The 18,297-nt window shown below is 43.5% G+C and overlaps 1 protein-coding gene across 4 annotated transcripts; it reads left to right on the top strand.

Moving 5' to 3' along the window:
* The first annotated feature begins 4,058 nt into the window (after positions 1–4,058).
* LOC128603820 (leucine zipper putative tumor suppressor 3) lies at positions 4,059–16,805 on the top strand. Of its 4 annotated transcripts, none has more exons than XM_053618528.1 (6): positions 4,059–4,721; positions 9,200–9,790; positions 10,443–11,018; positions 11,128–11,448; positions 12,662–12,892; positions 14,455–16,805. In XM_053618528.1, exons 2-6 carry the CDS (start codon positions 9,290–9,292, stop codon positions 15,196–15,198), a joined length of 2,373 nt encoding a protein of 790 aa, XP_053474503.1. In that variant the 5' UTR covers positions 4,059–4,721; positions 9,200–9,289; the 3' UTR covers positions 15,199–16,805. The 4 variants fall into 4 exon arrangements, with proteins under 4 accessions (XP_053474503.1, XP_053474502.1, XP_053474501.1 ...); XM_053618527.1 differs by having other exon boundaries at positions 10,443–11,030; XM_053618526.1 differs by having other exon boundaries at positions 9,200–9,820.
* The last annotated feature ends 1,492 nt before the right edge of the window (positions 16,806–18,297 follow it).

Below are 18,297 nucleotides of genomic sequence, written 5' to 3'. Positions count from 1 at the left end.
AATACCACTTATTACATCTAAAATGTTCTGGAAATGTGTATGACACAGGCTTTTTCGTGTGGAGTTCAAACTACTGATGGATCTCCCGCCGACCCGAGACGCGAGGGCTCGTTTTCTCAGTGAGAGATTATTCTCAAGTCTAGACAGAAAAGTATTTTCAGCTGAGAATCGGTATTGGCGTCGCAGTTTCATCCAAAATTAGACAAAAGGTTTGCCGTCTGAGAGACGAAATAAAAAGGACGTCATGCACGTCACGAAACGTGAGGGAAAAACCGAGCGAGTGTTCACGAGTATGTTAAAAAACGTTAGCTACACGCTGACGTGAACACTCGCTGTACGAGGAAGAATGACCTTTCTTTTGACGGATTTAGACGTGAAACACGCTTCCTGTTACTTTTGCACGATAAAACATATGACCGGTATTTCTGTCATGGTTTGCTTTTTGTCATGTGGTTGTAATAGACCGGAAAGTATATTTAATCTAGCAGAAATCAAATAAATAACTGTGTCTTAATGCTCATATGTATTGACAGCTTATTGTAATTATACTGTGTTTTACAATATATACATTATTACAGCTGTTCATGATCACGATCAGGGGGAAATATATGGATCATAATCATATCATGAGCAGTTCTGTGCATTTCACATATATTATCATTTAGGTAAATATATTTACAACAAAATGTGTAATATATGAAACACATTTTAGGAAGGCGATTGTATACTATAATGCATATGAGTTAATTTAGTGTGTGTGTGTAAATATATATATGTATATATATTTTCCATCTGTTGACATACTGTACGCATCATTTTCACTTGAATCATTATCCAAATTCTGATCTTATCTCTCCTTACACACCGAGTGAACATTTACAGTAGACGTCCATTCATGCAGAAATCCCATGAACCCAAGCGTGGTGTTTTACAAAACTCTAATTGTATGCAAAAGTCTGGGTACCCCTCACCATATTATATATTTTACTGATATCTTTTTTTTTTTTTTTTTTTTAAGGTGAAAAGAAGTAAACAGAAACACTACAACAAACTATTTCTATAAATATCTTAATGCACAATTACTTTCTAGGCTATTTTTAACAAATGATGTCATTTTCCAGGGGAGTGCACAAACATTTGCATGTAACTGTATCACCATTTTCTCTTTTTATCCTGTCTGTGCTGATGATACTGGAGCAGTGTGAACGATATGCTGTGTGTTAACACTTATTATTTTTAAAATGTTGATTTTTTTTTTTGTTGTCATCTTTTTGCATAAAACTGACTGCCAATAAATGAATAAATGCAAATATTTGTATAAGTCCACTTTAAGAAATGTCAAAAATGCGTCTATGCTTCACACCTGAAATTTCCAATCTTAACATTTTGTGTTTTGTCATAGAAGGAGAAAATAATATTTATGATTAAAGGTGCGGTTTGTAACGTTTAGATCCCTCTACTGACTGTAACGTAAATCGCAAGAACACCGAAAAGCCTTTATGCTTCTTGACAATTGAAAACTACACTTTTTTTTTTTTAATGTAAAAGTGATCGAGCGAAAGAATTTTGGATGTGAATGCAGCTGATTTCCAGGCTGGAGAAATGCACATGAAAGCTAAGTAAAGAACGTACCCTCTTCCCATGCACGGGAATATCGTATCTTACAGTTTTTAGAAGGAATTATGACCAGACTGGGAATGCTTTCAAACATTACAAACTGAATCTATAAACATGAATAGCGTCTCTTACGAGTGAATTCACACCAATGACATGCCAGCTGAACTGTTTCTTAAGTGACGTTCAAGACACGACAGATTTTCCCACCAGATGAATTACGGACGAATGATGCGTATGTGCAAAATCACATATCATAGTTAGCTGGTTCTTTCTCTCTCTCTCTCTCTCTGTCTCTCTGTCTCTCTCTCTCCCTCCATCCTCAGTCATATGAAAGCAGCTTGTGCTCCAGTTGGATGGAGACCATCGCCATAGTAACCTTGACAAATTGTTGATGTCACCAGTGAATTTGTGAATGAAGAGAGAAAAGCAAGAAAGGAAAGCAGGCGTGTGGGATAACCTGTTCTGTGAAGAACTGTGCACAAAAGAAATAAAAAATTAAAGAGTTAAATGTTTGTACGCTGTATTATATCAGGTGTGTATTATCCACTGGGATTTGTTTTCATCACGTGTGTGTGTGTGTGTGTGTGTGTGTGTGTGAGAGAGAGGCACAAAGGCCAAACACAGATGAAATAACAGCTTACTGATATGGTGTTTGGATGTTGAATAGCCACCAAACACCATATGGACTCTGGGATAAACACGGCATGTAGACAATATGAAATATTGACTTGGAGAAAGCTGAGCCAGTGGAGTGCTGCTGTACTGTGTCATATGACCGGAGCTATTTTCTGTTCCTCCTCAGCTGATAATAATGAGAGAGAGAGAGAGAGAGAGAGAGAGAGAGAGAGAGAAAGCAGGAATGAGTATTGATATAGAGTTTTTAAGAGTGTGAGTGTTAAAACTGACTTTTACACTTATACACTACACTATATGGCCAAAGGTTTGTGTCACCAGACCATCACACCCATATGCGGTTCTTCCCCATACTGTTCCCACAAAATTAGAAGCACACAGTTGTACAGGATGGCTTTATATGCTGTAGCATTACAATTTCACTTCACTGGAACTAACAGGCCCAAACCTGTTCCAGCATGACAACGCCCCTGTGCATAAAACGAGCTCCATGAAGACACGGTTTGTTGACGTTGGAGTGGAAGGACTCGGATGTCCTGCACAGAGCCCTGACCTCAAGCCTACTGAACACCTTTGGGATGAACTGGAATACCGAATGCTCGCCAGTCCTTCTCGCCCAACATCGTTAATGCTCTCGTGGGTGAATGAACGCAAATTCCCACAGTCACGCTCTAAAAGCTAATGGAAAGCCTTCCCAGAAGAGTGGCGAATATTATAGCACCAAAACGGGACTACACTTGGAATGGGATGTTCAAAAAGCACATATGGGCGATATATGTGTCAGGTGTCTATAACTTTGTTGCCATATATTGTATCAGTTCCTTGCTCTCAGTTTGTTTATTTCGCCCCTACGTAATATACAGTACCCTTCATTAATATTGGCACCCTTGGTAAATATAAGCAAAGAAGGCTGTGAAAAATTGTCTTTATCGTTTAACCTTTTGATCTTTAAAAAAAGAAAAAAAAAATTCACAAAAATACTCTGCTCTCATGGATATCAAACAATTCCAAACACAACACGGGTTTATCCAAAAAAATATATATACATCTTTGTTAAATATTGGTGTGCAACAATTATTGGCACCGTTTTAGTCAATACTTTGTGTTACCTCCCTTTACCAAGATAACAGCTCTGAGTCTTCTCCTATAATACCTGATGAGGTTGGAGAATACATGGTGAGGGATCTGAGACCGTTCCTCCTTACAGAATCTCTCCAGATCCTTCAGATTTCGAGGTCCACGCTGGTGGACTCTCCTCTTCAGTTCACCCTACAGGATTTCTATGGGGTTCAGGTCAGGGGACTGGGATGGCCATGGCAGGACCTTGATTTTGTGGTCAGTAAACCATTTCCGTGTTGATTTTGATGTATGTTTTGAATCATTGTCCTGCTGGAAGATCCAACCACGGCCCATTCGAAGCTTTCTGGCAGAGGCAGTCAGGTTTTCATTTAATATGTTGATATTTGATAGTCGATTTGATGTCGATGACTCCATGATGCCATGTATCGTAACAAAATGTCCAGGTCATCTGGCAGAAAAACAGCCCCAAACCATTAAAGACCCTCCACCATATTTAACCGTGGGTATGTAAAGTCCACTCACTGGTCCAGTAATGGTATCCAATGATGTGGTAGAAGGATTCCTTCATGGTTCTGTCCTTTCAAAGCGATGTGGATAAATGTGTGTGTGTGTGTAGTATGAATAGTATGTATTACATGTTATATAACATAACTGTTGATGTATTGTGTATGCTAGTATGGCATTTCAAACTGAGCTAGCACTCTATATTCAATTCAGTTCAATTTTATTTGTATAGCGCTTTTTTACAATGGACATTGTCTCAAAGCAGCTTTACAGAAATATATAAACACAGGACACAGAATTTAAGTGTGTGAATTTATCCCAGTTGAGCAAGTCGGTGGTGAGGGAAAAACTCCCTAAGATGACATGAGGAAGAAACCCTGAGAGGAACCAGACTCAGAAGGGAACCCATCTTCATCTGGGTAACAACGGATAGTGTGAAAGTAAAAAAAAGTTCATTATGGTTTTTATATGGCTAGCATATGCTAGCCAAATTAACACGCATGCGCACTAGGTACCTGGGGGTGTGTGGGAGGGGTAAGTGGGCGTATCTGTCACCCCCAAAAGGGGGCGGGGCGTCGGTGGGTGTGTGTGACACAGCTGACGCGCTCGAGCCTATACCTCCATCACCTCATCATCCTCCAGCTCCGGTGTGTGTGTGTGTGTGTGTGTGTGAGAGAGAGAGAGAGCGAGAGAGAGAGAGAGCGCGCGTGCGTGCGTGCGTGAGTGCGTACACACCGAGCTTTTTTCTTCTCCGTTTTTTCCCCCCGCCCCCTACCCTTTACCGTTTCCCCAGGAATCTGCGGAACCTAACCTAGCGGCGGCGGGAGAGTCGCGCGCTCACGGACGTCGGTACGAGGGAAAGAGGAAGAAGAGGAGTCGCGCGACCAGTAAGTACCTGCGGCTTTCTCAGCATCCATCGGTGCCCTAAATTACCCCCCCTCCCCTTCCCCCAATAAAAAAAAAAGCTGATAATGTTGCTTTACCGGCTGCGTTTTGGTTTAACGGGAGGTGCGCGCGCGCGACACAGAGACACAGAGCTAGAGTGTGTGAAAGCGAGCGCGCGCGAGTCCGCGTTTTTTTTTTTATTTCTAATTTTATTTATTTATTTATTTTTTTTATCACGGTTGCTTATTCGATTGAGAGTAAAAGACGACAGGATTTTATATGATTGAGAAAAGGGAAGGGGGGGGGGGGGTCAGGGTGCAGAAACGCATCGTTTAACGCATTTTAGTGTGTTTTTTTTTTTTTTTTTTTTGGGGGACCCAAACGCGTTATGTAATTATGCAACGCGTAAAGAAGACAGGCAGGGAATAAAAACAGCGCGAGCTGGATCGTGCATCATCCGTAGTGAGTCTCTCCATTGTGCTCTCGGGATGTAGAGCAGATTTCTGAGAGAGAACATTACAAGCACCTCACACCTGATCCATCTCTGCATGTGTCTCATTGCAGGGCCTGTAAATCCTTTGTAAAGGTGCGCTGTGGTGTGATGTGTGGTGTGGTGTGTGCACTGATCAAACGCTGCATGTTTGCAAGCGCATATGTGGATGCGGATGTCATAAAGGTTTAGGTGTTGGATGCATCTGTATCTGTGATGGGCTCAGAGCACGAGCTCGGCACGCAGGAGGGCCTGGAGAGGAGGAATAAAGCTGAGCGAGCTTCTCTGGTCTCTCGATGCAGGCCAAACCATCTCCATCTCACCATCACAACCTACATCCATCTGTGGCCATCCATCCATCACTCTCAAATGCACTGTGTGCCAAAGCATCATGGCATCAGCCTGTAAGTTTGCGTCTGCAGCATCACGGGTGCTTCAGTGAAATAGGTGAATGTTGTTCTGCGACGCCAATTAGACGTCTGATGTCCACCAGTACGTGTGTATCACAAGCATCATCATCATCATTATCATCATCATCATCATCATCACAGTGTCTGAGATTAACCGGAGGTGGGAATTATCGAGGTGTGTGTGTGTGTGTGCGTGCATGGGAGTGATGATGTAATGCGTGTGAGTGAGCGACTGTAGCAGAGAGAGAGAGGTAGTGGAGGCACGTGCCACTGCCAATCCAACGTAGGACCCCTGCTGGATAAACGAGGATACTACACTCAGACACGGACCACTTCCTAAGATGGCACATGACTTCCAGTGCACTGTAATAACCTCAGTGTAGGTTATCAGCCGAGGTGTTATAAAGCAGTAACGTGTGTGTGTGTGTGTTCTCTATATTTCAGTGTTACATGCATCATAGAAAGCTCAATGCACATCACTATGCACATCACTATGCACCACACTGCACACAGTGAGCTTTATGTCTACATGTATTTATTTGTATCGACAAATATGCATAATGTATAATGCTTATACAATATACCGCGATATTCAGCACACTCTGTAGATTATTGAGGACATTTGAAAATATTCCTTTATATTAGGCATAGTGGTTAGCACATTCGCCTCACACCTCTGGGGTTGGGGTTTGAATCCTGCCTTCGTCCTGAGTGCACGGAGTTTGCACGTTCTCCCCGTGCTTTAGGGGTTTCCACAGTGGACTCCGGTTTCCTCTACCAGTCCAAAGACATGCGTTGTAGGCTGATTGCGATTTCCAAATTGGCCATTTTGTGTGAATATTTGTGCGATTGTGCCCTGTGATGGGTTGGCAACCCTGTCCAGGGTGTCTCCTGCCTTGTGCCTTAATTTCCCTGGGGTAGGCTCCAGGCTGTCTGTGATGCTGTGTAGGATAAGCGGTATAGAAAATGGATGTATGGACGGATTATTCCATTATGGTGGAGGTTGGTTAGGGAGGTAAATCTTGCTAGCTGACATAACGTTGTTACGTCCTGACGAGGTGTCTGTACCGTGTGCCGTTGTGTGGAGACGTTGTAAGTGTTGGGACTCAAAGTCCCAGAATGCAATGCAGCTAAACGACAGTTACAACTGAGACTCAGAGTTAGTTAGCTATTTAGTGAGGTACGAGATGATGAGCACGATGGCGTTGATGGTGGTATTGGTATGAAAGTTTGAAGCTTTGGAAACTGACCTTCTTGAACACAGAGCACAGACGAAAAGGTGTCAGAGCCGGACAGACTAAAGGACTAAAGCGCTGCTGCATCGGTCTCTTTATGTAGAGCCGAGGCGAGGGCTAAATCCCATTGCAAGAAGGGTAATGTCGAACAGGCATTGTGTGTAATGTAGGAAACCATGTCGATGAAAGCTAGGTAGAATAGTAAGGCACGTTAGGCTGTGTCTTTATTGTTTAACCTTTTGATCTCTTTTTGAAAAAAATTAATAAAAATACTCTGCTCTCGTGGATATCAAACAATTGCAAACACAACACGGGTTTATGAAAAAAATATCTTTGTTAAATATAAGTGTGCAACATTTATTGTCACCCTGATAAATTCATATGAGGAAAAAAAATTCAATAAAAATTGTAACACACCTGGTGACTAGGAACGGGAAATTGTTCAACCATGACTTCCTGTTTCACAGGGGTATAAATATGATGTAAAACACAGGCCAAATTCCCTTAGTCATTCATAATAATTGGTAAGAGCGAGGAATATAGCTGTGATGTGCGGCAAAAGGTTGTTGAGCTTCACAAAATGGGAAGTGGCTGTGAGAAAATAGCTCAAGTATTGAAAATGCCCATTTCCACCATCAGGGCAATAATTAAGAAGTTCCAGTCAACTGGAAATGTTATGAATCAACCTGGAATCGGACGTGTGTCTATATCATCTCAACGCACCGTGAAGAGGACGGTTCGAATGGTAAAAAAAGTCTACAAGGATCACAGCTGGAGAACTGCAGATGTTAGTTGCGTCTTGGGGTCAGAAAGTCTCCAAAACTACAATCCGAAGTCACCTACATCACCACAAGTTGTTTGGAAGGGTTTCAAGAAAACAGCGTCTACTCTCATCCAAAAACAAACTCGAGCATCTTCAGTTTGCCAGACACTACTGGACCTTCAAATGGGATCGGGTTCTACGGTCAGACGAAACCAAAATAGAGCTTTTAGGGAGTAAATACCAGAGGTGGTTTTGGCACACAGAGAGGTAGCCATGTGGAGAAGTTCATGAGGTACTTGCCCACGGTTAAATATGGAGGTGGATCTTTAATGTTTTGGGGCTGTTTTTCTGCCAGAGGACCTGGACATTTTGTTAGGATACATGGCATCATGGACTCTATCAAATATCAACAGATATTAAATGAAAACCTGACTGCCTCTGCCAGAAAGCTTCAAATGGGCCGTGGTTGGATCTTCCAGCAGGACAATGATCCAAAACATACACCAAAATCAACACGGAAATGGTTTACTGACCACAAAATCAAGGTCCTGCCATGACCATCCCAGTCCCCTGACCTGAACCCCATAGAAATCCTGTAGGGTGAACTGAAGAGGAGAGTCCACCTCCATGGACCTCGAAATGTGAAGGATCTGGAGAGATTCTGTATGGAGGAACGGTCTCAGATCCCTCGCCATGTATTCTCCAACCTCATCAAGCATTATAGGAGAAGACTCAGAGCTGTTATCTTGGCAAAGGGAGGTAACACAAAGTATTGACTAAAAGGGTGCCATTAATTGTTGCACACCTATATTTAACAAAGATTCTTTTTTTTTTGGATAAACCTGTGTTTTGTTTGCAATTGTTTAATATCCATGAGAGCAGAGTATTTTTGTGATTTTTTTTTTTTTTAAAAACAAAATATCAAAAGGTTAAACAATAAAGACACTTTTTCACAGCCTTCTTTGCTCATATTTACCAAGGGTGCCAATATTAGTGGAGGGCACCGTAGGCGTATTATAATACAGACATACTGTATATCAATTTGAGGTGTAAAATTCGATAAAGGTGTTGAGTGGTCTCACAAGCCAGACCGCTGTCTTTCACTAGAGAGTCTTGGCTACTTGACAGGAAGAGGGTGTGTCATTGCAAATGGCCAATATTTTCCTCCGTATAGCTCGTGTCACAGAAGTCAAACATTTCTCCCTTCGGAAACTTGCTGGCATGTAAAATTGCCAACGTGTGGAGGTGCAGAGAATTAAATTGCAACCTTCAAGATTCTGAAGCTTGTGGCCAGAAAAGTGTACAAAAGATGTCAGGCTGTGACTAGCGGCTGAGCAGAACAATTTAAGTGCAGTCAGAGAAAATTTGCAACTGCGTGCATTTCTGTTGCATTTTGTATTTCTGTTCTATTTGTATTTTATTTACTTTGTCTCACACTGAAGTTCACAACCAAATGGATAGGAGTTATGATGTCAAATATGGTGATAGCAGGATTTTGGATGCAGCATCAGCTTACCCTCTTGTTCTCAGTGAATTATTTCCATGTGCTTCACTGATCGTTCTCCTTTTTTCTTTTGTGCAGTGTGCGTACCTGCGGCCAAGCCCGGCCGCCTTGCCTGCCCCGGCTCATTGGCGCGGTGGCCGGCTGAGTGAGGGGCTCTGAGCTCCTGGTATGGGCAGCGTGGGCAGTGGAGCCTCCAGCCAGCGGGCCATCACCATGAGAAGTGTGGGCACGCGGACCACCCCGAACGGGCCCCTGGCGCCCGCGCTGCCCCCAAACTCTGTCCGCCGACGTCTGGATGACCGCAGCTTCAGCGCTGACCGCCTGCCAGCACCGGCCACCAAGACAGCAGGCGTCACTGCCAACGAGCACTCCGAGCGCGCCGCCGCTTCTCACAATGCGAATCGGCAGCACACCGTCAACGGTGAGCGGCTGCTCTCGAACGCTCCTTTCTCCAATGGGCCCATGAGGAGGGAACCAGGCCACAGGCGAGGCGAGAGCCTGGATCTGTGTGGAAACAGCATAGTCCTCAACATCAACAACAATGAAAACAAGAACAGCAGCCATCAAGCACCAGCGCAGCAGCAGCACAAGGACAAGAGTAAAGCCAAGACGGACAACCACAACCCTCCCAACATCCTGCCCATCTCTGGCAAGCTGGAGCAAGCACAGGTACAGCACGGCCTGAGCACCGAGGGGAAGGTATTTCATTTTGGTGACATATCTGGTGTGGTATAACTAATAGATCTGCTTGAGCTCTTATTAAAGTTCAGTTGGAACAGTCCATTTTGCATGTCGCTCCTTTTGCATACATATATGAAATGCAGTGACGTGTATGTATATATACAGGTATTTTGCTTACTACAAACAATGCATTGATTTATGTTGTGCCCATAGAAATACATATTGGAGACTAGTTGATGATGTCATTCCATAGATAGCAACGAGAAACTATTTACCGATTCTTCTACAGTTTTCCCCACAACATGCTGTTATAATACAACTGCTGATATTTATCCTGTTTCCTGAAAGTATACCCAAATTAAAGCCACAGTAAATGGATAACATGGCACAGTCCACAGTACGAAATGTTATTCTGCATGTAGCTTGCAATAGCATTTTTCTACCAGAGGACCAAATCCCCAAATCTTACATCCAGCAGCTTTAAGTAGGTACACATTTCATTTCATGTGTAAGTATCCAGCATTTCCACAGATTAATACCAATACCTGATGAAATTATTTTGTCAAAACTCATGCTTTGTGTACTTTTATATGTCTAATTTATACATTTGTACTAAACAAGCCATTACTTTCCTATTTAGGACCCTGACGCACTGGTCCGTCCCTCCGCCTTCAAGCCTGTGGTGCCCAAGAGCTTTCATTCCATGCAAAACCTGGTGTGCCCCCTTCAGGCCAGCGTGGGAGCAGGTGGGGGCACGTCAAGCAGCGGTGCTGGTGAGAGAGGTGGGCAGGGTGCCTCGGGAATCCGTCCGGATGAGGAAACCCCTAACAGCCGAGGAACACACTCTGGCGGAGGTATTCGTACTGGCCAGGGCAGCCTGTCTGATTCTGGCAGGAATTCGCTGACCAGTCTACCCACGTATGCAGGTACGGGTTCAGGCTATGGCCCTCCGCCGGCCCTTGGGCCCCTCAGTGCCTCCACCAGCCACATCAACCGCCTGGGTACTGCAACAACCGGCCTGGACAAGCCAGATAAACCAGGCTACCAGAACGGCCTGAGTGCCTCTGACAGCGGCCACTCGTCTTCAGGCAAGAGCTCGTCATCTTATCAGCGCCTCAGCCACTTGAGTGACGCGCCGGCGCCCTTGCGGCCATCGCCGTCCTCCGACGACGTCATTCGTGACCTAGAGGACCGCTTATGGGAAAGAGAGCAAGAGGTGAGGATGGAGGTACTTCATCATTGCTCATCTAACTAGAAATTAAACTCCATGTGCATTGTTCCTGCGCTGATTGTGCTTTCTGCGTTCTCCCATTCCTCATTCCAAGGTACTCCACATGAGACGGAACCTGGATCAGAGCGAGGCGGCAATCGTGCAGGTGTTCGAGGAGAAGCAGCGGGTGTGGGAGCGCGAAATGGAGGAACTGAGGCAGAACTACGCCGGGCGGCTGCAGCAGGTGACCCGTCGCGCCCAGCGTTCACAGCAGGCCCTGCAGGCCCAGATCAGCCGCCTGCAGCAGGACAAGCGCAGGCTCCAGGACGAGATGACGCTGCTCCTGGCCCAGCGTGAGGAGCTGGAGAAGAAGTGCCTGGACTACAGGAAGGAGCAGGCCGACCTCCTGCCAAAGCTGGAGGAGACCAAGTGGGAGGTGAGAGGATAGAGATTAATTAAATACCGGTCTCCTTACCGCAGATATAATCCATCAGGCAAGACATGTCTCAGACTTTGAGCAAGAAGTGTAATGCAGTTAGTAATAATAAAGTGTAACGAGAAACTTTTTGAAAATTTTATCTTTGGCCAAACTTTTTAAAACTGCTCATTATAGACCAGGCTATTAGTTTTTGTTTAGTTTTGTCATCGTCCAAAAAGGATTACAGGATCCTTCGTATTCTAGACGATAATTTGGTGATGTTAGCATAATCACTAGTTGTTAGCTGATGGTTGCTGAGTTGGTAATGTAATGCAAATGTTCATGCAAAATGTCCAATGTCTTACAGTTTCTTTCATCACTGTCTATCGTGGGGGGTTTTTTTGGGGGCCAAATTGCTGGGATAAACATCAGCAGCAATCTGAGCTGCTATACGAAGCCTGAACCTTTATATTCAGTCAGTAACCTATGTAGTTAGTGGTCCACATGCTAGACCACTAGCTGTGCTAGACAGTCTGGTACATTTAATCAATGATTTTATAACATTTCAATCCATTTATAACATTTCATGCATTCCGGTTCTGGATTGTATTCTGATGAAATTTTAACCACATTCATTTGCCAAGCAAGTCTCAGATTCCTGTATCATTGCTGTTACACGCAGTACTATCATTCACACAGCACTAACTGCTTCACACAAAACTCTTTAATACCATTTATAGCTGAGTTTCATAAACATTTTTGCTCCAGAAAGCTCAGGGTGTCACGTTTTTTCGTTTTCCCACTGGAAGTGTGAACGGCCAATCAGAATGCAGCCTTCAGGATCCTAAAGGTTGTGGCCAGAAAAGTGAACAAAAGATTTCAGATGCTCCATATACTGTGAACAGAGTGTCTGAGGCTGAGACTCCCAGTATCCTGACTTTAGTGACAGCAAGTTAATGTGAGCTATTAGTTAACCCTGATATGTTACTCCAGACCTGTTTAATGAGTTGCCCATGGCCTGGTCTGACCAATTAAAAAGTTTGGCCCACTTGAGGCTGTTAATTAGTAACCTCTCTCTAATAGTCACTGTTACCAATAACAGCCTTCTGGTGGCATGGCCAGCAATACCCCATGTGCTTGTTTCGCCCGTTTAGCCCCCTTATACTAAAGTTTAACAGCCGTGACCTGGAGCGCACTCGTATGGCCATCATTCCCTCTGCTTGCTCTCCAGGTATGTCAGAAGGCAGGTGAGATCTCCTTGCTGAAACAACAGCTGAGGGAGAGCCAGGGCGAGGTGACCCAGCGTGCTGGAGAGATGGTGGCCCTGAGGAATCAGCTGAAGGAGCTGAATGCCCAGCTGAGGGAACGAGAGCAGGCCGAGATCAGCCTGAAGGAGTCCTTCTGCACCAAGACGCTGGAGCTGGAGCGCTGCGAGGCAGAACTGCAGGCCATGCTGGCCGAGGTGCTGACTTAACCCAAACCCAACCCTTATAAGGGCTCTGCCCGAATATCCGTACACTGAAAAAACAGTATTTAAAAAAACAAAACGTTCATGCATCAATGCATAAAGATGAGGCAGTGGACGGGGGACAGAGGTATTGGGTCAGTACCTGTTACGTCAATTTTGTTATATTTTTGTGTCCTACGCTGTAGAGAAATGTTTCCTAGTCCTGCTCCTAAACTAGTTAGGGACAGCTATAGGGACGACTACAATGACCAGAAATAAACATGGTCATACCGTAACCATTAACATCACTACACAACAACTCTAACCTACAGAAAACATTGTACAAGTTGTGTCGTGTTGAAAAAAATTATTTTACAAGCAAAAATACATCAAGTAGATAAACTGATCTCAAAGATGGAGTGGTTGCATCTGTAATTTCACCGGGACTGTCAGAAGCAGATGGCTTAATTAGTCTGATGTCTTAACATACTTTACTATACTCTAATATACTCTAAGTCAGGGGTGTCCAATCTTATCCGCAAAGGGCCGGTGTGGGTGCGGGTTTTCATTCCAACCAAGCAGGAGCCACACCTGATTCCACCTGTTTAATCAGGTGATCTTGGCTTTCAATAGACTCAGGTGTGGCTCCTGCTTGGTTGGAATGAGAACCTGCACCCACACCGGCCCTTCCCGGATAAGATTGGACACGCCTGCTTAAGTTCTTCGAAAGAATACTTTCGTCATCATGTGTGAAACAGGCTGTTTCAACACACTAGTAACTCATCCTAGCTTCTTGATTTACTGTAGTAACCATGTCAACATTGTGTCTATCAAGTGGACATGCTGCTATGGGAAGCAGCATGTGAAGAAAAATTTTTTTTCTTAGTCACCGCAGCATTAAAGCCCCTATTTTCATTTTCCTTCTCGTAATACAACTCAGCGTATCCACTCATTACCAAGACTTTCATGATGTTTACAGTTTTGCCTGTGCAAAATGTGCAGGGAAACCCAACTCCAGCTCATTGAACTACACCCTTGTAAACTTGTCTGGAAATCCCGATTTAGCTCTTCGGCTAATTTTTCTCTTGATTGGACGAGATTATTGTTGGGCTGAAACGTAACGTGTAATACTGCACGTCTGAAACCACAATGACCCTAATTCAATTATTGTAATTCAGAATTTGAATAAAAAGGTTTCGGTCTAATCACATATTAGCAAACACGAATCTAAGCAGGTTACATGGAATGTTAACTTCCGAAACTAGCATTTCATATCGCTGCTTAAATTTAGTCGCATTGCAGTACGCCAGTACACGCCTCTTTTGTATCTAGGATATGAACCCATGTGCTAATTTGTTAACACGACAGAGTATAAATTATTAAGCTTGATGGCTCCAGTACTGACTGGATAATGAAACAGTTACTGGTTGTTTTTTTCCTAGTGTAGGAATTTTTTTTCCCTATTCACTGCATTCAAACGTCTGTAGACTTGAGTCAGGTAACTACTATTTACTCCGTCTTTTCCCCTCATTCATTCACACTGGCTCTCTGTCTCTAATTTTTGTCCTACCCTGTAGGTGACCGTCCTGAGAGACAAGCTGAGTGCGTTTGAGACGGAGGTGGCGGGGCTGAAGAAAGCCCTGAGTGAGCTTAGCAACACCGCTAGCACTCGCACCACCGAGTCCAGCTTGGCCGATATGGGTCAGCTGGTGCTGTCTCGTAGCCGGGAACGCCTCCTCTCACCACTGAGCCCGCCAGAGACGCCCACCTCGTTGCCCGCTCTTTCATCTCTGCCCACTGTTCCCTCGCTCCCCCCTTTGCCTGCTCTGCCCGCCCCGGACCCGCTGCTCAGCCTGCAGAGCGATGATTCCAAGGTGCAGCGGCAGGAAGCGGGCGACCTGCGGCGCCAGTTGGAGCTACTTCAGGGGGAGCTGCGTCTGGAGCGCCAGCAGCGCGAGCGCCAGGCACTCACCTTCGCCCATGAGCGTCAAACCTGGCAGGGAGAAAAAGAGCGTGTGCTCAAGTACCAGGCACAGCTGCAGCTCAGCTATGTAGAAATGCTGCAGAAGAACCAGGCACTGGAGGAGCGCGTCGACCAGCTCGGAGCCCAGCTGGCCACTCCGATCCTGGTATCGCCGGCAACACCAACTTCACCGCCTCCATCCGCTAGTCTCGAGGTGCCCACGACAGCACCCGTGGCCGTGTCGATCACCTCCCCGACTCCCCCGGTTGAAGAGAAAAAGGTGCCCGCCCTGCACCAGCTGGCGCCCCCATGGCCCGTTCCCACTCGTCTGGAGAGGATCGAGTCGACAGAGATATGATGCCAGTAAATGTGACCTCTTTGATGCAGTATAAAAAAAAAAAAAGAGAAACACTTAGAGCACCAGTTACAATAGCGTTAAGTACAAACCCTCCTGAAACAAAAACGTCATGTCTATAACTTCTGAGGACAGTCCAAGGATGCCCTGCTGAGTGAGGCAGACGTCAGGGTTGAGGGGTGCAAGTTGCTAAGTAATATGTTTGTGTGGCCTTATGACTGACCTAGGAAAAGCTCTGGATCCTAAAAGGTGTTCGTTTGGGTGGTGGGGTGTGTAGGAAGAGCTGGCCCTGAGTCTGTAGCCGAGTGGAACGCGAATAGATGGAACACTCAGGGGATAAGGGATCAGGCATTAATAATCCAGATTTAAGGCTAGACTGTTGTAAGCTAGCTCTCAATGCACGGTTCATGATAACAAATACATCACGATATAAATCTCTCTCAAGTTAAACTTTAAAAACACAACTGATATTATTTAAAGGTGCAGTGTTTTTTTTTTTTTTTAAAAAAAAGCAGAAACATATAATTTCAAAGAAAAAACAAACAAACTGTGATTTGGAATATTGCCATGCAGTGGATGTGGCTAGTTTCTTCATTTAGGTTTGTTTACATTTTTCCGGCCTGGAAATAAGTTTAACACCCCCTCCCCCCACCACTTCACGCTGGAACAGAGCCGCTTAACTCCGCCCCTTTCCCTTATAAGGCGACACAAAGTTTTCTAATATTTTCACTGCAAGCGCATTTCACATCACAGGCAGCAACCACGGGCCTGAACAAATTACAGACTGCTCCTTTAAATAATATCTCTCCAAACCTTACAGCAAACAAGATAATAAATATATAGAATAGCATCCATATTAGCCGAAGAGACTCTTTTGTTTTTAAATCTACGAAGCTACAGGGAGAGACGTGTGATTCTCTTCCTATCTATGGTGCTTGTCCATACCACACCAGTGTGTGTGTGTGTGTGTGTGTGTGTGTGTGTGTGTGTGTGTGTGTGTGTTTTGTTTTTTTTTCCAAAATGAAGGACCAAATATTTAGGAGGCGTTGCTGGTCTCGAGTCCCCTCATAGTGGACGTAGTCGCGGTGGTGATTACCAGTGGACTCCATGACCTGGTGTGTTGTATAGGAGCGTGCCTCAACCCTCCTGCTCTGATAGCGAAAGCAGCGGCGGAGGACCGACACGTGGTCAATTGGACTCGAAACCGTATTAACAGAACATTTCTGCTTTTCACCTTTGTATTCCATGTTTCCGAAACAATGTAGAATATATTAGAGAGCGAGCGAGAGGTATTGGAAAAAGAAAACAAACAAACAAACAAAAAAAAACAACAAATAGTTTAATGCACTTTGCTTTGGTCTCAGACAATGTTTCTTTTTAAGAGAGGTGTGTGTTTGATGAACAGCATCTGCTGAGTGAGGTTTGGTTTATGAAGCTGCTAGTTAGCGGAGGAGTCAGCGGCTGAGCCAAAAAAAAAAAAAAAAAAAAAAAAAATAATGAAATATAAAGTGCTAAGAGGAAAATTAGATTAGCGCGTGGTCGGAGCACGGCGTACTTCTGAAGCACGGTCCGTCCACCGCTAATGAACTATTGAGTCTGTTTAAGTGGGACCTTACCTTCTTCCAAAAAAGAATATGTGTCAATGTATACTTTCTGAAAGTATCATTTAGAATATTTGACTTTAAACAAAACAAAAAAAAAATATATATATATAATATGCAGTAGATTGAAGTGATGTTTTGAAGTAAGTACACCGTGTACACAGGCTTCGTTGCCATACCTGAGTTGTGACTGGTGTGGTTTCGAGGGGGAGTAGGTAGTGCGATTGTGTAGTGTGAATTCAGATGGTTTAGATATATTTACAACCGGCGGTGACGAGAAGATGGAGGTCGAAAAACGGTAGCATTAGGAAAAAAGAAAAACAAAAAAACAAAACAGTAACACCTTTTGTCACAAAGCCTACATCATCATCGTTCTAAAACACACCATGTGATGATCAAACGAATTATTTTGTATTATTCTTTTATTACTGAATGGTCACTGATACCCCAGTTGCCCTCTTATTCCTGCTATTAATTGCGAAATTGCCACTAGAAGTGTTTTTTTTGTTGTTGTTTTTTTTACAATACTTATGAGGAAATGAGTTCATGTACAAATGAAATCACTCAGGTATCACTTTTGGTGTCGAATAGCGAAAAGGCATAGGCTCAGTGAAAGATTCAGGATATTAGATGAAGCCCTAATGTGCTCCATATAACACAGTAGACTTGTAGTAATGTAGGCTACATGCCAATTAGACATGTGCTAATAACTCAATACACCGTGATATTCAACACACATGATAGCGTCGTCATGGTAACTTATCAAAAATATTCCTATCATCGGACTTTCATTCTGCCTAGTACACAGCATGAAAGTTTGATCAGCTGTGTAATGGGCTGGCGTTTTGGCCAAAATATCATATCACGATACTTCATGATAAATTTGACAATATACTTTACGTATAGATCAAAATATTGAGGTTTTTTTTTTACCTAAAAATGCTACAATTATGCATTGATATCTGGTTTTGAAGTTGAATTTTATAAATCTGACATTTGATGGGGTTTTTTTTTTTTTTTTTTTGGAGTTACTGTACGTCAAGTTGTGAGCTTAAATTTAAACCGAAGTTTGTTTCGTTTTAATTTGTTTGTAATCCCGTTCAACAAGTCGACTCAAATTCGAAACTCAGTTTTAAACTAATTAAACCGAATTAGCAGTATTGCGCCGACAAAAGCCAAATTCTAATTTTTCTGATTGTTTAAAAAATGTAAATAAAAAAAACCTCACAAACAAAAAGAAGCATTAAAAAAAAAAATCATATTTACAACATGTAAATCTAAATCGTAATGCCACAGCTATCAGTACATAAACATATCAGTATATCATTTTTAACCAATGAAAACCTAGAAAAATATTTCCTGAGTAGGGATGGATGTTATAACAGTTCTGACGATACCCGTGATATTATCCGAAAGGTTACTGCGATTCACTTGTAATTTATTTTATGATTATTGTAACGTATTGTAATATCAATATCAGATGGTCATGCTGCCCAGCCAT

Source organism: Ictalurus furcatus, chromosome 28 (assembly GCF_023375685.1).
Source record: "Ictalurus furcatus strain D&B chromosome 28, Billie_1.0, whole genome shotgun sequence".
Taxonomy (NCBI): domain Eukaryota; kingdom Metazoa; phylum Chordata; class Actinopteri; order Siluriformes; family Ictaluridae; genus Ictalurus; species Ictalurus furcatus.
This window is presented reverse-complemented; position numbering and strand designations above follow the sequence as displayed.